The following is a 25088-nucleotide window of genomic DNA, read 5'->3' as shown; positions in this document are numbered from 1 at the left end:
AGGGCAGAGTGGGGAAGGAGATCAGGTGCAGACCCAGCTTAGGCATAGAGAAGCCCTGCCCTCCTGCCCCTCCCGCCCCCCGCCTGCCCCGCCTGTGGCCCATCCCCCTCACCGATGCGGTCCAGGCGGTCCAGCGCCACAGTCTCAAAGGCCCTTCGCATCATGGGGTACTCCTCCAGCACCTCATTGAAGTTGTCCACGCTCAGCGAGTAGAGGCGGCAGTAGGTGTCGGCCCTCACGCTGGCTGTGCGCCGGCCCCGTGTCAGCAGGCAGATCTCTGGCAGAGCATCAGGACTCAGGGTGAGGCATGCACAGCCTGCCCAAGCCACGGGGACTGCCCACCCTGACCTTGGCCCTGACTACCTGGCACAGAAACCATGGCAGGCTCACAAGGCCCTGCCCCCAGACTGTGGCCACACTGGATGCCTCTTCCCCACCAAATGGGGGCTGGACAGCCTTTCCCATCTTTGGGACATACCCTCTGCTCTGGACTGAATGTCCTCCCACCAAAGTTATATGTTGAACCCCTAATTCCAGCATGATGGTATTTGGAGGTGGAGCCTAGGGAGGTAATTAGATCATGAGGGTGGAGCCCTGGTGGATGGAATTAGTGCCCTTTTAGGAGGAGGCCAGGGAGCTGGCTCATCCTCCTTCTGCCACATGAGGACACAGCGTGAAGTCAGCAGTGCAGCCCAGAAGAGGGCCCTCACTAGCCCCAACCATGCTGGCCCCCTCAGCTCAGATGGTCGGCCTCCAGAACCATGAGACATACATTCCTGTGGTTTACAAGCCACCCAGTCTGCGGCACTTTTGTTACAAGGGCCCAGACTGACTAAGACACCCCTAACCCGGGCTCACAAACACTTCCCTCCAGGCTGTGGCCACGAACGGTGCTCACTGCCTCTGTCCCCTTAGTGTCTCCCCAGCCCATCCCCTGGGAGCAGCTGCCCTGTCCCCCAGGGCCCGGGGCTGCCTCACCTCCAAAGTAGGAGCCGTCGGCCAGCTTGGTCTCCTTGTTGCCCTTGGTGAGCACGCTGACCACGCCGTGCTGAATGAAGTACATCTTCTTGCCGATGGTGCCTTCCCGGATGATGTAGTCCCCAGGCTGGAAGACCTCGAAACGCAGCTTGGTCAGCATGGACGTCACGAAGTTGGGGTCCGCGTTGGCAAACAGTGGCATGGAGGCCACCAGTTTCCGGCAGTTAAAGTTGATGATCTCCTGCCGGACGAGGTGGATTGGGACACGGGAAGGAGGAGGTGAGGGGAGCTGGCTGCCAGGAAGGCCTGGCTCCCCTCCCCGCCGGGCCGCTGCACAGCTCACCTCCCGCAGGGGCTCGCTCAGCTCGCCCAGGATGCTCTCCTCATCGAACATCTTGCCCTGGTAGCGGTGCTCGTAGTAGTCGTGGATGCGCTGCCGGGTGTCGGGCGGGAGCTTGTGGAAGGACATGTACTGCTCCACCTGCTTATACTGAGGCCGGGAGAAGGGGGCGTCATCTCCGCGCAGCCAGCCCCACCGCCTCAGCAGGCACCACATCCGGGCACCCACCCTGGGGGAATTCTTGGTTAAACTTGGTTTCTTGAGATCTGAGCTCTACAGTGTTGAAATGACCTCACTGTGCTCCAAACAACTGCCCGGGCTCCCAGCTGCTTGGCATGGAGGAGGCGGCCCCACCAGCATCTGGTCCTGTGTTTAATACTAAGGAGGTGGGTGGGGGCAGCAGGGAATGTCCAAAGCCCAGTGACAGGACACCAACTGTATCGCCAGGGAGGTCGATCACGTTTCCTTGGAATGTTTATACTGGGGACAGGGAGGCTTCACTGACTGTGGGGAAAGAAGCTGTTTCCTCCCAGCAGTGACAACAGCACAGTCCGGAGGCGAGGCTGCGACAGCTCAGAACGCTCAGAGGCAGAAGCAAGGATCCCTGGCTGCTCTACACTATGAATCTAAACGCGGCCTCAGCTGAGACCCCAGGTCACTTCATTGAGAGCAACTCCAGGCAAGGGAAAAGCAGGGTAGACTAATTTGAGGCAACCTGCAAATAGAGGCTCGGGTACAAAAGATTTGTGAGCCTCAGACCCTGGGGCTCAAATAAGAAACGATCCTGCCCACCCTTGCTGAGAGGAGTGGACGTTGCTCCCACCATCGTAGATTGTGGGTGGACAGTGGGATTCTCAAGAGCAGAACGAGGGATGGGAGGTATTGATTAGGCAACAACACAGACTCCTCCTGGATGGGAAGCAGAGGAAGTCCCTATAACCCCAGCAGCAATCAGAAATGGGGCAGCCTGTTTGCATCTATGTGTGCTCCAAAGAGGTGGGGACACAGAACTGCTGCACAGAAATACCCACAGGCAAATGAGGGCTGGGAAATGACATTTCCTAAACTTTGTCCAGCCACCCTGGCCTCTGATTGCTCCAAGTTACGCAAAGTCCCAGGGGACAGTGACTTCCCGGCTGGTTATAGGGGCGGAGGCAGCCGGAATACCTGGAGCTGTGTTTTAGAGAATCCCTACTCTGATCCCCAGAGAACAGGTAGGGGTGGGGAGGCAGGGTCTAGACATGGGGCAGGAGTTAAAAGGCTGAAGTGGTCCAGGTGAGAGACAGACATGGGGATGGAGGGGAGGGAAGACATCTAAGAGAAATTTATCGGGCAGACTTAGATATTAGCCAAAGGAAAAACATTTTAATAAAAGTCTCAAATCAAAAGCCACAGACACCTTGACTCTGGCCCTAAAATAAACTCTAATGCATTTTCTTTTACTTTTTTCTTTTTTTTTTTTTTTTTTTTTTTTTTTTTTTTTTTTTTTGAGACGGAGTCTCACTCTGTTGCCCGGGCTGGAGTGCAGTGCCGGATCTCAGCTCACTGCAAGCTCCGCCTCCCGAGTTTACGCCATTCTCCTGCCTCAGCCTCCCGAGTAGCTGGGACTACAGGCGCCTGCCACCTCGCCCGGCTAGATTTTTATATTTTTTTTAGTAGAGACAGGGTTTCACCGTGTTAGCCAGGATGGTCTCGACCTCCTGACCTCGTGATCCGCCCGTCTCGGCCTCCCAAAGTGCTGGGATTACAGGCTTGAGCCACCGTGCCCGGCCAACTTTTTTCTTTTTATTTATTTATTTTTGTTGTTGTTGTTGTTGTTAAGACAGGGTCTTGTTGTGTCACCTAGACTGGAGTGCAGTGATGTGAACACAGCTCACTGCAGCCTCAACCTCCTGGGCTCAAGTGATTCTCCCACCTCAGCCTCCTAAGTAGCTGGCACTATAGGCACACGCCACCATGCCTGGCTAATTTTTGTATTTTTAGTATAGACAGGGTTTTGCCATGTTGCCCAGGCTGGTCTTGAACTCCTGGGCTCAAGAAATCAGCTTGCCTCAGCCTCTCAAAGTGCTGGAATTACAGGCATGAGCCATCATGCCCAGCCTCCCAGATGATTTTCCTTTTCTCTCTCTCTCTTTTTTTTTTTTTTTTTGCGACGGAGTCTCCCTCTGTCACCCAGGCTGGAGTACAGTGGTGCAATCTTGGCTCACTGCAACCTCTGCCTCCTGGGTTCAAGCGATTCTCCTACCTCAGCCTCCCTAAATAGCTGGGACTACAGGTGTGTACTGCCACGCCTAGCTATTCTTTTTTTACTTTTAGTAGAGATGAAGTTTCACCATGTTGGCCAGGATGGTCATGGACTCTTGACCTCCGGTGATCTGCCTGCCTCGGCCTCCCAAAGTGCTGGGATTATAGGTGTGAGCCACCACACCTGGCCCCAGATGCTTTTTCTATATTAATCCCTGATCCTGACCCCAGACTAAACCCTAGCCTTGGTCACACACTGAGCCCCTGACCCCACTCACATGCTGAGCCCCACCCCAGTCACAGGCTGGGCCCTGGTGCTGGCTCCAGAACGATCCCTCACCTGGGCCTGGGCTAAGCCCTGATCTTTGTAGCTCGATGCCTTCTTTACCTCCCTTCCCGTCTGCTCCCTTCTAACCCAGGACCCTGTGTTCTAGCCAGGCTAATTTCTCTGCCAGCACACCTATGCTCATGCTCATCCTGATGCCTGGCCTAGAGTTCTCTTCCACCTTCTCCTTCCTCTGCCTCCCCAGGGTGAGCTCTCCTTCCCTCCCGGCTCTGCAGGCTCTCCTGACCTCTCTTCTTGGCACCATGGGACCTGGACCTCCACACTGCCTGTCAGTCATCCCACCAAAGGACAGTGCCTGGGGCAGACAGGTAGGCGATGAATCCACAAATGCTGACCCTACTATATTCCAGGCATGGGGCATAAAATGGAGAACGACATACTGCGTCCTCCCCTCATGGAGCCGTGGCCTGGAGAGGGAAGGTGGACGTTAAACAGATGGCTGCCTAGAGTTAATAACATCATCACCAGAGTGCTGAGTGTAGTGAAGGAGGAGAGGGTGCCATGGGGTCACATGATGGGTGACGAGCTGGCCGGGTCACAGAAGGCTTCTCCAAGAGGTGAGGTTGGATGCGGAGAGGGTGTCAGGTGGAGAGCTGGGAGGATAGTTGAGGGTGAAAGGCCGTGTCTGGGCCCCATGGCAGGAGCGGGCATGGGGAGAGACATCTGGCCAGGCTGAAATAAAGGGTGCAGGGCCCAGGGCAGGAGCTGAGCATGAGGGCAGAGACCTGGTTTTGCCCCTCAAATGCCAGGCTGTGAAAACATGCTTAGGAGTGAATATATGTCTTCAGAGCAACATGAAGTCCCCGAAGAGCTTTAAGGAGAGGATCAGGCTGATGCGTTTTAGATGCCACTCCAACTGCTGTGTGAGGCGTGCAGTGGAAGCAACCAGGGCAGAACCTCCTTAGCTGATAAACACAGGGAGCTTACTTGCAACCCCCATGGGCTGATGCCCAGTACCACCCCCGCCCTGCAGATGAGGAAACGAGGCCCCACGCTGCGGAGGCACAGGCCCACACTCCAACAGAGCTCGGCAGCAGAGGAGCTGGGGTAGGACCCAGGTGGCCTGACTCCAAGCCATAGGACTCATTCTCTATGGTGAGGGGGCTGCTGTTGAGACCCCAGGGAGAGATGAAGCTGGTGATGGGCGAGGGTGGCTGGGATGCAGAGAAGGAGCTGTGGCTTTGAGTTAGGCATTGATGACAGAGAGAGGTCAGGGATGGCTTCTAGTCTCTGGCCTGGGGTCTGGGAAGAACAGAGGGTGGAGTAGAGAGGACACGGCGGACTTCTCATTATAGACAAGAGGGGCGTGACGTGTCCAGAGAGGGATGAAATAAACCACCTGGAGCTCAGAGATGAGCTGGGGCTGCTGATGCTGTACAGGCCCCACTGCGCGAAGATGGGCGCAGAGCCTGCGGGCCTGGGTGGTGAAACCATAGCACTGGGGCCCCAGACACAGGGAGGCTCAGGGGCGAGGCCTGAGCCACTGGGGACTCCAGTGGCAGTGACTGGGAAGAGAAGCCAGCAAAAGGGGACAGGGTAGTGGCCAGAGGGGCAGGAGGAACACCGCGAGAGTGTGGTCCTGCAGAACGACTGAGTGGCCAGGAAGGGCGTGGTGACTGTCAAATGCCTACCGGCGCAGCACGGAGGACACAAGGCCTCAGCCAGGAGCCACAGGCCCCAGTGACACCGGAGATGGGGAAGGTGGGCACAGATAAAAAGACATGTGGAGGTGCCAGGCGAGGGAGCTGGAACTCTTCTCATCTCAGAGGTGTCCCCCTCCTCCTGCTCTTGCCTCACACTGGGAGTCCCGATCCCAGGGGGTGGGAACAGAGCAGTTCCTGCTGGGGGCCCACTGACTGGTGGCCTGTGCTCCCTCTTGGGAGGGACCAACGTGCAGGCCCTCCCTAGGTAGACTTACCTTTTCCTGGTACTGGCGCCGGGAGGAGTCCAGGGACTGGATGAGGGCAGTGGCGTGGCCAATGAACATGGCATAGCAGGTGGCGCCCACGATCATGCTGAGCATGGTGAGCCAGACGTCGGACATGCCCACGGGCGCCTGCCGTCCATAGCCGATGCACAGCATGTGGCTCATGGCCTTGAAGAGCGCGTAGGAGTACTGCTTCCCCCAGGAGTTGTTCTGTGGACAGACGGATGGGTGGGGGCAACGGATGAGAGGGAAGGCCCTTCTCACTAGCAAGAGAAGTCTCTGCCACCTCCTCACCTCAACCTGACTTGCTCAGTGGCTGGGCCCAGGGCTCCCCCACCTTGCTGTTGGCCGAGAGCCTTGGGTGAGGGGCAGGAAGCCCACAGAGGCAGCCTGTGCTGCCAGTGAGTCCCCCTCTTGCGCCTTCCTCTTGCAATGGAGGCAGGGATCAGACCTGGAAGCCCCAGTAAAGGTATGGGAGCCAGCATGGCCCAGCCCCCATGGGGCAGCTTGGAGCCTCCTGGCTGGGTGGCAAAGGCCCCGGGCTGAGCCACCCTGCTGTCCTTCCCTTGCTAAAACAGCTCCACCCCCTACCCCCTAAACAGCTGCCAAGTGAAGCCCATTTCCCCACTGACCTCAATTATAAAACCAGATATGCTTCCCCTGGGGGTACAAGCTCTGGCAGACTGAGCCGAAAAACACTGTCCTCATTTTGGGTGAGCAAAAGTTAAAGCTGTGAGCTAACTGGCCTCCTGTGTGAACCCTGTCCGCCTCTGCCACGGCTGCGGCCACCAGTTCTCCTCCCACTACCCCCAAGGCAGACTCTCCGGAACACACAAGGCGTGGGACAGGAGGAGGGAAGCTCTTGGCTATTTCTGTCTACAAAGCCAGTCGGTGTCTCAAGGAAGGCTCAGCGTGGGAACATTGGGATCGGAAGGGCCATCTCTTGAATTTAGTGCATGTGTGGGCCTGCCACCCTCACACAGAGAGGACACTGCCCCAGATGAGGGCCAGCTGAACCAGATGAATGCCAGCATCAGCCACCTCCCTGGTGTCTTTCTGCTCACAGGGCAGATGGATGAGCCACAGTGTAGAAACCTACCCAGGCCTGCAGAGCACCTGCCGGAGGCCCAGCCCCCACGGGAAGGCGTGAGGACCGTGAGCCTCGAGCCATATTCAAGGTCAGCCAGACCGCCCCGAACAGAGCTGAGCTGGCTCCTTGGGTCTGGTGGCTCAGTCTAGACTGCAGTGGGGACCAGCAGGGCTGATCCCCAGGAGTGGAAGGGGCCTGGGTTCCCAGCCTTGGGGAACAGGGGCAGGCCCCCAGTGGCCTCCAGTCAGGGTTTCTGGCCTTTACTGCTGAGCCTCTGGGAACAGGGAATTCAATCCATATGGCCGATTCATTTACACTTAGCTCATCAAAAGGCTGTTTTGTAAAGGCCTGTTTGATGCTGAAAGATGCCTCAGGGTCTCTTTCACCTCTTTCAAAGCCGATTTTTCCTCCCCTGGGGCCCTGGGAATTTGCCTTCAGACCAAACCAAACTGACTGGGAGGGAGCCTGGGAGAGGCAGGGGTTCACCAGAGATACAGAAAGGCTCCTAGATCCAGGGTGTCTTCTGTCCTGCCTGGAGCCCACCTTATCCACAGGGGGACTGAAGACTCTGCCCTATGGCTTCCAAGGCCCCAAGTTCAACTTCTCCCAGCCACACTGACCCACTCGCAAGGTTGGAGGGAGAGGGTGGGATCAGCCTCCATCCTGCCTGCCCTCCCCATCGGGACCCCACCTCGGACCAGGATATGTTGGGGGTGGGGGCAGCCCAGCTCTGTTGTTGGAGTAGAAAGTGACCACGTATGGTCTGGGAGTCTGCGTGGGCTGCAAATAGTACCCTCGAAGGCGTCTGTTTTCTTGGGCTCAGCTTTTTGTTTTTTTTGTTTTTATTAATTTTTTCATTTTGAGACAAGATCTTGCTCTGTTACCCAGGCTGAAGTGCAAGTGAGTTCAAGGGACCCTCCTGTGCAGCCGGGACGCATGTGCTCGCCACCACACCCGGCTCATCTTTTAAAACTACATTCTATTTATTTTTTGTAGTCAGGGGTCTCCCGATGGTGCTCGGGCTGGTTTACAATTCCTGGGCTGAAGCGATCCTCCTGCCTCGGCTTCCTAAAGCACTGGGATTACTGGTATGAGCCACTGCATCCAGCCTCAGGCTCAGCTTTTAAGGACTTGGCTTCTAAGGGGCAGAGGCAGGAGGCCAGGAGCTGCCAGCCCAGCATTGCCACACCTGATACAACCTGAGGCCGCCCAGGTCTTAGTGTCCCTGGTAAAACTAAGATGAAATACTGAGGCTCCCAGTTGCAACGGAGGCTGTGAGAAGGTGGAGGTACCAGCTCCCAACCCAGAGCTGTGAATGGATTCCTGGACTGGAAGCAAGCCATTGGGCCTGTATTCGGTAGAGCTACATGCTCCTCAGCTCTGGGTGGCACTCAGGGTCCTACATGCTGGAAGTCCACATCTCACCTCTCTACCTCTGGAGAGCCCGCCTATGGCTTAGAGAGAACCGGGCTGGGCGCACTCACCACCATGTTGTTGATGGACACCCAGCAGTCATCAGGGAAGTCCTGCAGCATGGGTACCAGGAACTGCAGGCAGCCATCCCAGTGGCAGAGCAGGAGCATCATGCCGATGAGGTTCACGATGCGCACCACGGCGCTGGCCAGGTCGTAGGTCATGTGGAAGATCTGCCAGCAGAGGAGGAGAAATTGCTTGGGATAGGTGAGCAGCCAGGAGGACCAGCAGCCCCTTTCTCTGCCCTGGAGCAGGTGGTGGGCACTGCTCTGCACGGACTCTGCAGGGCGCCCGCTCGGTGCAAGTCCAGGCGGGGGGTGGGGTGGGAAAGCATCGGTCCAGGCCTCGGAAGAGGAAGACTGCAGGCTGCGGGATCCCAGAGGGACATCTCCTGGCATCTATACAGATGGGGGGTCCTACTGAAAGGTCTAGCCATCCGGAACATGTGGAAGGACACCTGGAGCCCCATGCAGCCCAGAAGTGGGCAGAGAAGCCACTTTCTCAGCTTGCCTGGGGTGTGAGGACACCAGGGAGAAAAGCCTGCCAGCCTGAGGCTCCTCAGAGAACGAAGGTTGACAGACACACCAGGGGTGTGTTTCCCTAAATCTATCACTAAATTCTCAAGACCCACACAGGGCAGCCACGGAATTGCAGAGGAAGCGGCACAGGCTCACAGGCCCCAAGTTCAGGCAGACCTTGATCCCAAGCCCAGGTCCTACCCAGTTCCTAGCTGTGTAACCTTGAACCTCTCTGATCATGTTTTCTCATCTGGAAAATGGTGATAAAAATTCTTATCTGAGTGGGTTGTCAAAAGGACTAAATTATACATATAAAGTGCTTAGTAATGGGTAAAGGAGTGTTCAATAAATTACAAACCATTATTAATTGATAAGTTGTTATTAATAATTAATCTTCCTGATTGGTTAATATGTATTTGGGGTAATGCTCTCCTTTACAGCACCCTTGACCCCAGCCCACTGCCACCAGCCCCTCTCCACTCCTGCAACTCCGAGTGGGCGGCTGCAGTGTAGCTGGACAGGGCCAAGGTGGGCATATCCTGGCACCCCCCTCCCAAACTACCATGCTGGGGTCCCCTTGATGACAGGGCAGTGAGGGATGGAGAGGTGGAGGCAAGTCTAGAGGAAAGTCTCTAGAAGCTCTGGCCTTGCTTCTGTGGCCTGGGAGACTTTGGAATGGGTCTAGCCACCCAGCCCCCATTCTCATCCCTCCATACTATTCCCAGGCAAAGACACCCCTCTTGGAGGGGGGCTTGGGTCAAATGTCACAGAGACCTAGTTTAAGCCCATTTCAGACACGGAAACTAGGCCCAAAGAGACAGAGCCTAGATATGTCAGCCCCTGTCTACTGGTCTTCCAGCTACGGCCCTGTAGCTAGTGGCAGGATGTTCTGATGCTAGTGACCAAAGATGAATACTTTTTGTCCACAGCTCATCACCTGCAGTCACCCCTACCTGTGGCCCCCATCAAGGGCATGACCCTGAAGGTTCCAGCTGCAAAGCTGGGAGTCTTTCCAGGATGAAGTGGACAGCGAAAGGTTCCGGGATCTGGTAGCTTAAGCTTGCCCCATCATTTCCCCATGGCCCTGGTGACAGAGGGGACAACAGTGCCACACCTGACCATGGACATGAAATTCCACAGCCATCCTCTATTTAAACTCACAAAAATCCTTTGCTGAAGATATTGTTCATCTGTTTTATACCAAGGCTCAGAGAAGTAAAGGAACTTGTCCGAGATCACAGTGGCAGTGAAAAGGCCAGATGTTGTAGCCAGGTCTGCCTGATTCTGAGGCCTGCAGCCACCATATTAGATCGTTAGATTGACCTAGTGAGGAAAGGGTAACTCTCAGTAGTTCCATTTTGTGGATAAAACAACTCAAACCCAAAGTGGCTGAATGACGTGCCCAGATTCACACAGCAAGCTGGGTCTGAGGCCAGGCGGGACTTCCCAGCTTCTCGCCTCCCCAGGCCCTGCAAACAGTGCGATGGTGTAGACGGTGCTGTGTGCCCTGCAGCCCAGCACCACTGGGGCACAGACCAGCTCTGGGGCTGTCAGCGTTTGAGCTCCTGGCTAAGCTGACACTGTTCAGCATCTGCCATGGCCTGGAAGGAATGGTGGGCCCTAGAGAGCAGGCCGGTCTGTGGCTGGGCTGGAGCCTGGGTCTGTGACGCAGACCAGATCTGATTATGAAGCTAGTGTCTCTGGTCCATTCTCTGTGGCTGGTCGTGCTTACGCACCTGTATCCTGAGACTGTGAGGCTCTCCCCTGCAGGTCCCTGAGCACCAGAGCCCCCAGCACCAGCTGGGGGGAAGATCCCACTTTTGCCTCCTTAACACTTAGGTGAACGTGACATGTCTATGACCTTGGGCAAATCCTAACCTTTCTAAGTCTTGGTTGTCCAGGATGCCACTAGCTTCCCAGCTCACCCAACTCCCTGGTGTCTGAGCTAAGACACCAGGGGTTTGGGGAGGGCAAGTGGCACAGCACCATTCACAGTCTCAGAGCCGGCCATCCTCCACACCTGCCTCCCCACCACCACAACTCAGCCTCCCCCGCAAACAAGCTAGACATCTGCCTCCTGTTTTGCAAGGCTGCTTGTGAACTAAACTAGCTAACAAAGTACTCTCTGCACACCCATCATAGATGCAAGGGTGGAGTCATTATTATTAAGCTCCTTCACTTCCCAGTTGCTAAGGACTGCACCTTTGTGTCCCTCCCACATTCCTATGTTGAATTTCTAGCCCTTAATGTGATAGCATTTGGAGATGAGGCCTTTGGAGGGTCATCAGGTCATGAAGTTAGCACCCTCATGAGTGGGATGAGCGCCCTTATAAAAAGAGACCAGAGATGATCTCTCTTTGTCCTGTGAGGGCACAGGGAGAAGGCAGCCATCTACAAGTCAAAAAACAACAACAACAACAACAACAAAAGGCCTCACCAGAAGCCCCCATTCTGGCACTCTCAACACAGACTTCCAGCCTCCAGAGCTGTGGGAAGTAGTGTTTGTTATTTCAGTCCCCCGGCCTCTGGTATTTATGTTGTCACAGCCTGAGCTGACTGAGACACCAGCCTTCAGAACCCAGCCCTCTGCCACAGACAGGAAAGCTGTGCAGGAGGCCAAGGGCACAGCAGGCAGAGACGGGGGCCCATGAGGGCAAAACGGCAGCCTCCCCAAGGCACATGGCCTAGTGCTGAGCCGGGGTAATGAGGCAGGCCTGCCCCAGGGTTGGAGAGTCCAGGACAAGGTACAAATCAAGTTCCACAAGCCACAGATTTGGATAAAGTTGTAAGTCAAGCCAACAAAGGAAAATACATTCTGTTCTCCTACCTTGACAGAAGGCACCAGCATAACGCCCCGGAGGGTCAGGCTTGAAATGAGAACTCCTAGAAAACCACTCCAGGCCGGGCGCGGTGGCTCAAGCCTGTAATCCTAGCACTTTGGGAGGCCGAGACGGGCAGATCACGAGGTCAGGAGATCGAGACCATCCTGGCTAACACGGTGAAACCCCGTCTCTACTAAAATACAAAAAAAAAAAATTAGCTGGGCGAGGTGGCGGGCGCCCGTAGTCCCAGCTACTCGGGAGGCTGAGGCAGGAGAATGGCGTAAACCGGGAGGCGGAGCTTACAGTGAGCTGAGATCCGGCCACTGCACTCCAGCCTGGGCGACAGAGCGAGACTCCGTCTCAAAAAAAAAAAAAAAAAAGAAAAGAAAACCAAGAAAACCACTCCAGAGCACAGCTCACCTCCCTTCTCTTCCTTGACTGTGCCCCCCAGCAGGGGACCCTGGCCGACAGCCAAGCCACATCCATGCCACTCGTGTGAACAGTCACTTGTAAGTGGGTCAAGGGGTGGGCATAGAGGCAGGATGGTCCCCTCAGGACACAGCCTGGGAAGGGCCCTGCACAGGCCCTGGCAGCAAGCTTAGAGGTGTCTGTGCCAGGAACGCTGGGTACTCAAGTGTGGTCAAGAAAGAGCTGCAAAGAGCCCCCAGACTCCTCACTGTGAGAAGAGGAGCCCTCTGGAGTGTGGGCCAGTGGGGCCTTTCTTCCCTTCTTTCCTGGATCTCGGGGCAGTACCCTCAGGGAGACCCAAATGTCTATGCCATGTCCCCTGGAAATCAGCCTGTCAGTGCCCAAGAAAGCCCCCCTCCCTATGGGTTCAGGGAGGAAAGTCTTGCCCTTGCTTGCCCAGAGCTCATAGTCTGGCTGGGGAAGGAAGCCACACCCAGGAAAGGGACTTGGGAACATGTATATAGAAACCTAGCAACAGAGCAAGGCAAGCAGGGCACAATGGGGAGGTCAGTAGAGAGGCTGGTTCAGGCTCTGAGCAGCCCAGATGTTGCTGTGGGACTGGACAGCACAGCTGGTAGCAGAGCCCACAGCCACAAGCATGCCATTCTCCTCCCACCCCTGGCTTGTCAAGGCAGCAGGAATTCTGCTGAAAGTTTCTTTAGTTGCGGAGGGTATCAAAGTCTAGGGCATCTCTGGAAGCACCCTGAGTGGGGTCTCCCTGGCTAAAGGGCTCCCCAGGATGCAACTGTGTTGCCCCCATCACAAGGGGCTGTGGAGGTCGGCAATGCTCCTCCTCTGCCGGAGGCAACCTTCCCTGTGCTCCTCTTTCAAGCCCTGGGATACCCCAGTTCCTTCCTTCTGTCATGCCTGAGACACACAGGTGGACTCTAAGAGTAACATAAATTGGCTCTTAGGTCCAGCTGTCTTGGTCTGTCTCTACATGACACATCCAAAACCTGTTTCCATCTCACAACTGGTGCCGCTGTTCGTGAGGCTGAGCAGCAAAAACCCACCAGCCAGCTGTGAGTGAGTCTCTCACCCCTCCCCACATCCCATCCACCAGCAATCCAGGTGGTTTTGGCTCTACTGCCAAAGTGGACATCTCAAAGCCATTTACTTCCCTCCAATCCCAGTATGACCCCAATCTAAACACCCCCAAGATGACGGCCCCCATCTCTTGATGAGGCTCCCCACCCCTCCAAGCCATTCTCCACCAAGCAGCTAGAAAGACCTCTTGGAGACATAAATCAGAACATGTCACCCTCTTACCATAAACCTTCCAATGACTTCCCACTGCACCCGTGAATACACTCCAACTGCCGACTGTGGCCCTCGGCATCCTGGCTCCCAACTACCAGCCTCCCCGACTCTGCCCAAGGCCATCTCTGGCCACAGAGGTGTCCTTGAACGCCCCAGGCCAGTTCACGCTTGCCCCAGGCCCTCAGTACTGGGCTTGCTCTTCCATCTGCCTGCGTGCTGCCTCCAGCTCCTTCTTGCCATCCTGTCTTGGCTCAAGAGCCACTTCCATGGAAAGGAAGGACACTGGATCTCTGTGTGTGACACAGCCAAGGGCCCTCCCTTCCCTTTCTCACCATGACTCTTCGCCCTGATATATTTTCTTCCCAGAGTTCTCACCATCTGAAATGACATTCACTGACTTGCATGCTGCTGCGTGAGGCAGGGCTCTTCTCTATTTCTCACTTCTGTGTTCCTCCATGCTTAGCACAAACAGGCATCAAAAATATCTGCTGATTGCCTGAATAAATGTGGGTACATCTAAATGAATGAGTGGGCACCATATGGGAGCTCAAGGAAGTCTCCAGGCATGGCTAGAAAGAGTCCCAGACTATCACAGTCCACAGTAACTGCTCCTTTGGACAGATCATGCTGAGCCTTAAAGACAGAGCATCGAGGGTGGCACGTTTTCCTGCAATGACTTCCTTTCCTTCTGTATCACCTTTTTCTTTTCATCACTCCTTTTCTTCTAAGATCAGGTCCTTGTCTAATTTTGCCTTTATCGTGATCTCAGCAATGAACATGGCACAGAGCACGTGGTAAGGTTTCAGGAACTGAGAAGAGCTTTGCGATGAAGGTGAAGGCGATGGTGACAGTGATGAGAATGATGGTGGGCAGCAGGGCTCCTGCTAGTGTAGACAGTGGAAGAACAAAAAGGTACCCGCTCTGGGCAGATGCAGCCCACAGGGAACCTGCCCTCGTCCCTGTGGGAATAACCAAGGTGCCTTCTCCTGCAGGGCACACAGACTTCCACGTCCTACTGAGAGCATGGTGGTGGTGAAGCCTGGGACTGCGGTGAGGAGCAGTGTGGGCACTGGGGTAGTGGGTGCAGGTGGGAGGGCTGGAGAGGCTTGTTTCAGATGATTTTTAGACACACAAAGCTGAAGCACCAATAATGCACAGTCTGAGCTGCCTGGGAAGAGCTGGTGGGGGCAAATCCGTTCAGGTTAGGGGGTACCCTAGATTTGAGGACACTCACCTCACCTGCACCACTCTCCAGCACCCAGGACGTGGTTGCTGAGAACAAGGCTGGACGTTGCTGGGAGAGGCTGCTAAACACTGGTGTGTCTCCACTGTTGGCTGGGGCCACAGGCCACCTGAGAGTCAGTTGCACCAGGCAAATATTTGCCTTGCTCTTTATATTGCATTAGAACTCCCTCTTACGATGTTGGTTCTGACCGCAGGGGTTGAGCACCTTCCTTTCCAGGCCACTGCAAGCTTTGCCAGTCAGGTGGTCCAGGCAGCTCACTCTGCCACACATGGAACTTGGGGAAGCCCTGCTCTCACACTTTCTGCAGTTTCTCAACTGCAGTGCAAGGACAGGGCTACACATCTTTCACCTTGGGTGGAAACTGCCTTTTCCACCCCCAGCCTCAGTTTCCTCATCTGTGGAATGGGTCAGTAACTGCCAGCTCTCAGGGCTATCACAGGGGTCAGGTGAGATCATAGCCACCACTGGCACATGGTAGGCACTCAGGACATGTTGGTTCCTTTCCTTCCCTCTCTTTCCCAGACCTCCAAAGAGTTGATTTCTCAGTTCCAAGGGGAGACCAGAAATGAGAGGTCAGACTGCTACTGTTTCCACCAAGGCCTCTTCCTGGGGCCTGATTGAATCCCCTCCTCTGGATTAACTTTCTCCTCATGGAAGAACAACTTCCACCTGTGTCTCAAGAACAAGTGTCTGCGTTGAAGACAACAACCCCAGGCCTGGCAGAACAGGCTGCTGCATATGCATCCTGGGTGCAGCCTGAAGGCAGCTGCACTGAGGGTCATGCCAGGTCCCTTCCTGGGTGCAGGAGACAGGGCCAGTACCCACGCCCCAGGACCTCTCCTCATGTCATCACTTCTCGCAGATGAGAAGCGCCTGATTCTGAGATGAGACAATCAAGGCCCACAGGATGAGGGGACTCATCAGAGGCCACACAGCAGCCCCAGCTGGCCTCCTGCCTCCGGCCCCTCTTTGGCCACTTCAGGTGGCCAAGGAAGAGGAGAGGCTTCTGGGATGGGTCACTGGAGTGCTGGGCCTTGCAGGGTAACATCCAAAGAGAGGTAACCACGGTTTCTAACAATAGCCTCCATGCCTAGAATAAGCTCACACCTCGGAGGGAGGGAGGGAAGAGGCGTGGCTGGAGAGGCTCAGGAGGGAGTCTGCTGACCCAGATCACCGAGGATGGAGGCAAGAGGCTGACATCCTCCAAGATGGCGGTCCATACCTGCCCTAGACCACTCCACCCACGCTGACTCGCAAGACTGCCTGACTGCCACCAACACTTAGGAGATCTCTTGGGGGCCTGTTCTGGGCCCAGCTGGGGGGGCAGTTGAAGCCTGGGGTCAGAAGTCTAGCTTCTTGCAGCTTTACCAGGCAGCCTGGGGCAAGCTTTCCCCAGTCTGTGGGAGGCAAGCTCCCCAGCCCCACCACAGGGCGTCCTCCTTCGCGTCCTGTGAGCTACAACAAGGTCTTCAGGATCAGCTAACATGAACCTTGCCAAGGCAGATGGGAGCTGGGGACTGGGCCCCAGGGAGCCACGGCTTCAGAGAACATCAGCATGTACCTGACAAGTGGGGAAACTGAGGCCCAAAGGAGGAAAGAGATTCATAGAGAGACTTGAAAGAGGAGATTAGGGGAGGGTTTTCTGTGCTAAATACGTCTCTCCTCAGCTCTCACACGGACCTAGGGCTTCAAATGGTCTTTCTGCTGCTGCCTCCGGGTCAAGCGGAGGTGGGAGATGCCCCTGGGCTGGAGTGGCCGACTATGGTCCTGGAGACAGGGTTCCTGGGGCCAGCTGGGAAACTCCAGTCCAATCTCAGGGGTCCAGTGAGAGCCCTAGGCTGGGCGGTGTGCCCGGCAGAAACTGGCTCAAAGCAATTTTCTCCCCAGCTGGTAGGAGAGAGAAGGGTTTGTGTGTGGAAGGTTGAGAGTCATCCATCTGGCCTTCTGGGATCTCCTTCCTGCCCACGAGATGGGGCAGCATGTCTAGTTCAGAGGCCTGACCCAAGGTGTCCTGGGGCCTCTGCCTCCCCCAGAGAAAGGCCAGGACCAGCACCTGACCAGTTCTGGGTGCCCAAGAGGGTGGCCAGGCCAGGGTGGCAGTGGGGACAGGAGTCCTGGGCCTGACCTCCCAGGATGCATAATGTGGGGATGTGAAAGACAAGCTTAGCTCCAACACAGGACTCACCCTGTCCAGCCTCTGGCATCTCTGCCAACTCCTACAAAAGACCGCAGCCCCCAGGCCCTGGAGGAGTAAGGTTGGCCCCTGGGAGGCTGAGGCCTGGAGACACAAATGGATGCTAGTGAAGGGAAAGAGCTGGCATGTCTCTGCTTTTCATGGCAGTCTAGCTGTGGGTCCATGACATGCAGAAGGTTGGGGGTTTCTCAGGGTCTGAGGGAGCCAACCTGGTCCTACATTTCCACCTGGGATGGAAACCAGGAGACAAGTGTGTCAGGGCATAAGGGGAAACATGCCTCCATCCTTCCTTCACAGTCCCTCAGAGTGGACCCAGCCGCCACCCTCCAGAGTCACTGTCCCCTCTTAGCCCTCAGCTCAGACCATCTGCCACATCTCTGCACATCTCTGTCCCACAGGCACCTCCAACTTGACCTGTTGCACAGATCTCCTCCCCTGCCGCTGCCCTCCCACTCTCTGCTAGTGGTCATCCTAGTCCTTTGATCCCAGCGCCCACCCAGGACAGCACAGGTGGGTGCCCGGCAAGCACTTGCTGGACTGAATGAAGTCCAGTCCCCCATGGAGGCAACCCAGCCATGAAAGGAAACAATCATAGAATCAAAGTCACTCTCTTTCCATCTGAGAAAGCGGGAAGGGCATGGAACTGGGAGACAGGAGGCCTAGGCCAAAAGTCCTACCACTGGGCAGCTGGCCTTTCGGATCTTCAGTTTCCTCGCTTGACATATGAGGATCATAAATCTTGCCCTGTTTCTCTTGCCAGCTAGGTGTGAGGAACCAAGGAAATGTTACTACGACAACTTGGTGGGGAGGGAAGTGTGTGTGTGTATGTGTGTGTATATATATATATATATATATACACACACATATATATATATCATAAACATACAGGCGCCCACCACCACACCCAGCTAATTTTTTGTATTTTTAGTAGAGACGCAGTTTCACCATGTTGGCCAGGTTGGTTTTGAACTCCTGGCCTCAAGCAATCTACCCATCTCGGCCTCCAAAAGTGCTAAGATTATAGGCGTGAGCCACCGCGCCTGGCCAGGAGGGACACATATTAAACAGTTCTTCTGCAGCAGGCTTCATGCTAAGGCTTTATAAACATCAGGTACAACTTACACCCATTTTGCAGATAAAGAGACTGAGGCACAGAGAGGCAAAGTGGACCCAAACCTACATGCTAGGCAGCATGAAGCCAGATGTTAACTTGGGTCTTAAATGTGCCATTCCACTACACCAGGGTGGGACAGCCCACACTATGTGCTGGGGGCCAAGAGAGCTAGCTGGATTCTGCCCCAGTTCTACCAGAGGTCTAACTGCATGACCTTGGGAGAGTCATGGCCCCTATCTGTCAGCATCAGTAATGCAAATTTTCCAAGCCAAAGAGAATTTCTGCCATGGAGCAACGCTGCCAAACTGGTGCACACACTTCTCCCATGGCACATGTATTCATGATGCCTCTGACCTGAACCTGCCCGTGCCTCTACCATCAGCCACAGGGGCTGCCAGCCGAGGCCCAGGCTGCTGTTGGGGGTGAGGGTGGGGGGCTTCATGTCCTGAGCACGGGAACTTCTGCCCAGGCAAGCAGGGGTCCTGGAGGCTGGGAAGTCAGCCACATGGCACAGGGATGCAGCGGGAAATGGCCCTCCATGGAAGCTTGTTCCACCCACAGACTGCCCAGCCCCAAGGTGGGCTGTCTCACAGAGAGAATGGGCCCTCCAGGCTGGCCTGCCTGCCACTGCTGCCAAGTCGTGTAACCTGGGTGGGTGGCAGACACAGACCGAAGCACTTGGCAAGGTCAGCTGCTCTTCCTCCCAGCAAAGCCCTTAACTCCTCTGCTGCAGACGACTGCTTCAGCCCGTGAATGAGTGAAGTTTGTTCAGAACGGAGTTGGCCCGCCCAGTTCTTTTTCAATGTTTTATTTTCCTCCTGTAGCCAGTGTTCACAGCCCCTAGGATCCCTTTACAGTATCTGAACACAAGACTCTAGCCTGCCTGCGTGATTTCACTCTCTACAGCCAGTGGCCGCACCTTTTGTCAGAGGCCTGCCCGGGCTGCTGGAAACTGCTTTGGTGCTAGCGCTGAGGGCTAGCAGTGCCTTGAATCAGTGACTGACAGGTAAGGGGATATAAACATTCCAACTCCCTTGCCCTGACTGGGACAACTCCAAGGTGTGGCGCACACTATCCTCGGATCCCACAGGGCTGAGGCAAACAGCCCTCCACAAGACACCCTCCAATGTCCAACTACTGCTTGGCTTTCCGGCTTTTCCTGTCCCTCTCCCCCACCCCCTTACCAGATTTTCCTGGGAATGCATCCCAAAAACATCACTTTCATGCAAATCTTTGTCTCAGGGTCTGCTCAGGAAGAACCCAAACTAAGATAGTTGCCAACAAAATTTGTACAAAAATCCAGATTTCCATTTCTCATAATGCTGTAGAACTAGCAACCCTGGGCCCATTCCCACTTGAACAAAATTTAGCTGGAGCTGCATAGAGGCCATCCAATATAGACGGAGATGTTCTCTAGTTCTTCTCATCCACCACACTGTCTACTGTCCCCCAACTGGCCCTTTTCACCCCATCCCTATTCCCTGCCTGTCCCCAACAAGCTTACGGATTTATAAACCCTACAACATAACGCAGTGGTTAATAATGTGGGCTCTGGAGGTGATCGACTTAAGTTCACATTCCAGGTTCACAAATTACTAATCATGCAACCTTGTATAAGTCACTTAATCTTTCTGTCTCTCTGTTTCTTCATGTGAAAAATGAGTATATACATGTACCTATATGGTTCCCTCTATAACTGTTACAGACTTCACTGAGATACTGCATGTAAAGTATTCAGCACATAAGAAGTCAAGAAATTGCTAGTATTTGTCCTCTTACAGCAGGTGTGCCTGCCACAATCTGACATCCCATGTTCAATTATCTGAGGTTCCCTGCCAGTTCCTCACTCCCTCTGTGGGGAGTGGCCTTTCCCCCAAGAGGTTTGCACTGACCACTCACCTCTTCCCACTGGTGAATATATCGAATGAGGCGGGAGAGGCGTAACAGGCGTAAGAGGCTGAGGATCTTCGTGAAGCGGACGATGCGCAGGGCCCGGGCAGTCTTGTAGACCTCTGAGTCAATGCGTGTCTCCACAATGAGGAAGATATAGTCCACGGGGATGGAGGAAATGAAATCTACCATGAACCAGCTTTTCAGGTACTTCATTTTAATCCGCTGCGGGTCCAGGATGATCTCTGTGTTGTCCTCCACCACGATCCCTGTGCGGAAGTTGAGGACCAAGTCGATGAGGAAGAATGTGTCTGACACCACATTGAAGACAATCCAGGGTGTGGTGTTCTCATCCTTGAAGAAGGTGATGCCCACAGGAATGATGATCAGGTTTCCCACCATCAGCAGCAGCATGGTCAGGTCCCAGTAAAATCTGCCCAGAGACACAGGGGTCAGTCGCCAGGAGGATAGAGAGGACAAGTTACAGACTAAGGGAGGAAGATCTGAGGGACAGCATCTGGGAGAGAGAAGTCTTGGGAGGTTCCGAGACAGGAAGATAGGCACATGGGTACCAGGGCAAGACGTGAAGACTGGCACAGGGAATGACACAGTAAGACGCTCTTCATTCACTAAGGATACCCTCCGTGCTGCCCTTCTGTGAGTTCCCACAACCCCCAACAACAAGCTTCCTCCTCCCATCCCCACCCCACAGTGAGAGTCAGGCTGAAATGCACATCAGTGACACTGAGAGAGAAGCAAGAGGCTGTTTCAGCAAAAGGAGCAGCTCACCCCACACCACCCCAGGCTCAGGCTAGGCTGCCCCATCCTCCCTGAGGGTCAGCTGTGGCTTGAGATGGGCTGTCAGGGAGACATTCCACAGACTATGACCAAAGAGCAGGGGAGATGCAGACACAACTCGGGAGCCTGGGAGGCAGGAGGCCCAGGCTCCAGCCCCAGCTTTGTCATCAACATGTTGTGTAACATCCAATAAGGCCTCCCTACTCTGGGCCTCAGTTTCCTCACTGTGTAATGAATCCTATCATTCTGATCTGGCCCTCTCCCACACTGGTTCTCTGGCATCCCCCTTTAGTCTATTCCCCTATAATCAGAAAATGTCTGACCATCTTCTTCCCTCAGAGGTTTGCATCCTAACATGGGGGTGTGGAGGGGGAGAGATAGCTTCAAAACAAGAAGAATTAATGGGGGGATTTCAGGCACTAGTGAGGTACCATTCAATGTGATAGAAAGAGAGCAGCCCAGGGCCTCCAGAATCATTTCTTCTAAGGCCTCAGGCACCTTCAAGTCGTTTGCAGAGGGAGCCTCAGGGCAAAGCCTCAGAGAAGTTGAGCAGCATGAGGAGGAGGCACAATGCCAACTCACAGGTCTGCGCTGGGTTTCTCCCAACTCACCAAGCAGGGGGCCTTCTGGAGTGTGAAACAACACAGGTGGCCAAGACCCCAATCCAGAAGCCATGGCCAATTATTCCCAGGGACCCTGCCCAAGTACCAGCCATACCAGGGCTGGCCCCAAGACCAAAAACTTGCACTGCAGAGCTGTCTCCCTCTGCTATTAATTTAGACGTTTACACAATAACAGATAAAGGTATTAAGTCACGCAGAAATAAGCATGTCTTCTCCCAGGAGAAATAACTTTCCTACCATCTTTGATTCTTTACTGCAGGGAAGCCGGGAGGAAGGAAGTGGGAAAGAAAGTGATAAGCTTTCCTGGAGTCTTCAGAGGGTCTCACTGTAAACCAAAGTGCCCCTGCCTGCAGAGTTCCAGGTTGCAAAGAAATTACTTCATAGCAAATTGTTCGTTTGTTTGCCAGACTCAAAATGGGGCTGTGAGTCAAGGAGAGGGTAGGACCTGTTTTGCTGAAGGTGGGTGACATGGCTGTCCTACATCATGCTGCATGGCGAAGGGCAGTTTCCAGAGAGTCAGCTTTCTGCAGCTCCTTTGAAAGCCAAGCTCTTCAGGGCCTCAAGACAGGGCCTTATGGGGGATAAGGCTGGATGCCAAGAGGCCAACTTCAGCTCCTCTCTATCCCATGACCCACTACTCCTTTCTGTGGCCCCAGTACCCGTATGCCAGCTGAGAGAACCCAACTAAGGCCTGAGGACCCACCCTCAGCTTCACACTTCACTACAAAGAATACAGCCCATCTGCTAATGAGTCATGGACCCCAGGAGAATGGTTTCAGCACCTATGGGGTGCCCTAGAGCCATGCATGCTCCACCCAGCCACATGGAGCTCACTCAAAGACAGCTGTGTACACTCATAGATGCCACACGCAGGTATCCCCATTCACATGCACAGTGCACAAACACCCCTCTATACACTCTGCTGTCATCCCTCTTCATTTAATCTCTTGGGAAAAACAAAAGAAAACAAATTTTTTTAACTGTGCATAGAAAGGCCACTGAGGGCCATGTGGCCCTCTGTACATAAAGCTAATAATACACCCAGGCTAGAGGAGTTTCTAAAATTAACAGAGCGGGTGCAAGGCGGCTGGGAATGCTGACTTGGGCAGGCCTGCCACTCCAACGGGTTTCTACACTCTCCCCAGCTCTAGTTCCCTCAATTACAGTCAAAATTTGAGACAGTAATTAACAGGAGAATGTTTGCATTTAGTGGTCTTCATAAAACCAAATTGCATAAGGCAAAAACACCCATTTCCTCGCACTCTGACTAATGGTTTCAATCTTGAGCTTCCAGATGCTCAGGGATATTTCCAGCACTCGATCTGGGCTGGGGTCGGGATCCCGGATCATTCTTTCCCACAAACCACTATCCTGGAACATCAGAGAGCTGCTGGACAGTATAATATGGTGGGAGGAGGGATGGGCCCTGGAATCAGCCAACCTGGGTTCGATTCCTGCTCCATGGTTTACTAGCAAGTCACCTTACCATGCCACACCTCCGTTTTCTTATCTGCTCAATGAGGATAACCACAGTACCTGACTAGAAGCACTGTCATAAGGAGGAAATCAACTGATTTCTGTCAAATGCTCTGACCTATGCCCAGCTATGTTATGAAATGGGTACATAAATCATTCAAATCAATAAATTTGCAGGAAAGAGGTAAGAGGGAGGAAGATCAAATCTCCCAGAGAAGAGCCAGAGCAAAACATCTGCTAGGAGTGGGATCACAGAGAAGCCTGTAATAGACCCAGGGGAGCCAGTAGCAAGAGGCAAGGGCTTGCCTTTGAGGCCATATGCACATATATACATGCATGCACATGTGCCCCCAGCAATCAGATGACAGACCTATTTGCCTCAGCACACAGATGCCCTCACTTCCAGAGACTCATGGTCTGGTCAAGAGCACAAGGCTTGGATAGAAGGCAATTGGGCAATGGTGTAAGAAACCATCCAAATGAGCCCAGGCATCCATAAAAATGGTATCCTGGTGGCCTAGAAGGGTGAGGCCAGGGAAGTGCTTCTGGAGGAAGCAAGAGGGGTTGCGTTTTGGGAGCTGCCCTTGGCTTCCTGGACTACCTTTCCTTACTCCTTGCCAGATGCTTGCACAGATCTCCGAAAGTCAGGCTCTGCCAGAACCAGATATGGCATTCAGCACCACGGACAGCGCCCAGCACACCTGCCAGCCCCGTTCAGTGGGTTTAGCCAGGGGAAGCTGGCAACAGCTTCTGCACTGCATCCTCAGCTTGCTGGCCCCTCTTCATTTCCAATCCTGCTGGTCAGAAGCATCGCAAGTGACTCCTTAACATCTCTGGGCATTTTTATTGGGGGCTCCTTGGTGACTGAAAAGTCTTTATTCATAAAGACTCCAAAACACTTCACACGTATAGAGCACTTACTTTGGTTTTCCACGCATTACTTCATTTATCCCTCATACCAGCACTGTGGCTGCTGTTATTTTACAGATGATGATCTTGAGGCTCAGAGAGAAGTGTCTGCCCTAGACTACACAGCTCGTGAGGGACAGACGCAAGATTAGGAGAAATCTCTGGGACTGCAGAGTTTGAGTTCTTGGAGTTGTGGGTACCCTGGAGGGATGTGGGAGGCAGACACGCCTTTCTGACACTTTTGCATCACAGTGGAAAGGTAGCCTACCACAGCAGTGCGACCCCTGCCTCAGAGATAAAACAGAAGAGAAGACTGCAAAGAGGATTTGGGGGGCCCATGCTCCTGATGCTAGGGCTGTATGAAGTAGAGGAAGTAGTACACCTCTCAAGTGCTAAAGGCACCTTGGCCATCAGCAGTCACTCAGTCATGGTTGCACGTGTCCTACAGAAGGGAAAATGAAGGCTCACAAAGGAAGGAAGAGTAACATTTCCAAAGCCTCAAGCTGGATGCCCAATGCTCCCTTATCACCTGGCCACCCCTAGAATCACTCATGAATAAATCTCACAATCTAGGGTGTGAATCCATGGTGGTCAGTGTCATGCCCTGACAAGGAAGCAAGGGGCAGTCAGGCTCAGATATCCTGGAGCTGGCACATGCCTGAATTAGGGGCCCTAGTCTCTCCAAATCCAGAGGACGCTCCTCCAGCCCAGTGTCCTTTAAGCTGACAGGAGTCCTGCCCAGCAAGACACCAACTGGACTCTGGAAGCCCCAGCAGCCCCAGGCTCCCAGACCTGTCTTATCTCCTTACTTCCTACCTGGATCAATGGGTCCACCCAGGCAGGCAGCCTATAGGCTGACACTGGAGGGGCAGGTCCCATATGCAGAAAGAATGGGGGATAGCAATAAGTCAAGCAGCCTATTACACTGATATCTGAAAATTTCATGTTTTGGTGTGAGAGGAAGTTCATAGCCTCAAGGGAGCTGAGGAAGACACGAGGAGGTGACTGACCCTGAACTCGGGGACTCAAGGACTAGACTAAGGGCCCTGTCCTTCCCTGGAGGCCAAAGAGGATGGGAAGGGTGACAGAATGAAAGTAGGAAAAGTGGCGGTCCCAGCTGGGGATGACCTCCTTCAACCTCTTCTTGTCCACACACACCCATGCTTGCCTTTGAGGCCATATGCACATATATACATGCATGCACATGTGCACATGCACAGACATGAACATGTATACACACATGCACACCCACATGCAATACCATGAATACATTTTTTGTAAACACACTCTTGTCTTTTGCCCTCCTACATGCATCCATTTTTACACATGCATACTTTCTTGCATACATTTTGCCACAAATGATATCCATTGA

General features: G+C 54.1%; 1 protein-coding gene across 1 annotated transcript in view; it reads right to left on the bottom strand.

Moving 5' to 3' along the window:
- Positions 1 to 25088, bottom strand: part of HCN4 (hyperpolarization activated cyclic nucleotide gated potassium channel 4) — a 50052-nt gene that overhangs the window by 4079 nt on the left and 20885 nt on the right. The window contains exons 2-7 of the mRNA XM_030931125.1: positions 19920 to 20343; positions 8410 to 8571; positions 5827 to 6045; positions 1322 to 1468; positions 979 to 1219; positions 113 to 277 (exon numbers count right to left, since the gene is read on the bottom strand). Of these exons, the coding sequence (XP_030786985.1) occupies positions 113 to 277; positions 979 to 1219; positions 1322 to 1468; positions 5827 to 6045; positions 8410 to 8571; positions 19920 to 20343 (1358 nt within the window). The remainder of the gene's footprint in view (positions 1 to 112; positions 278 to 978; positions 1220 to 1321; positions 1469 to 5826; positions 6046 to 8409; positions 8572 to 19919; positions 20344 to 25088) is intronic.

Source organism: Rhinopithecus roxellana, chromosome 5, assembly GCF_007565055.1.
Source record: "Rhinopithecus roxellana isolate Shanxi Qingling chromosome 5, ASM756505v1, whole genome shotgun sequence".
Classification (NCBI taxonomy): domain Eukaryota; kingdom Metazoa; phylum Chordata; class Mammalia; order Primates; family Cercopithecidae; genus Rhinopithecus; species Rhinopithecus roxellana.
This window is presented reverse-complemented; position numbering and strand designations above follow the sequence as displayed.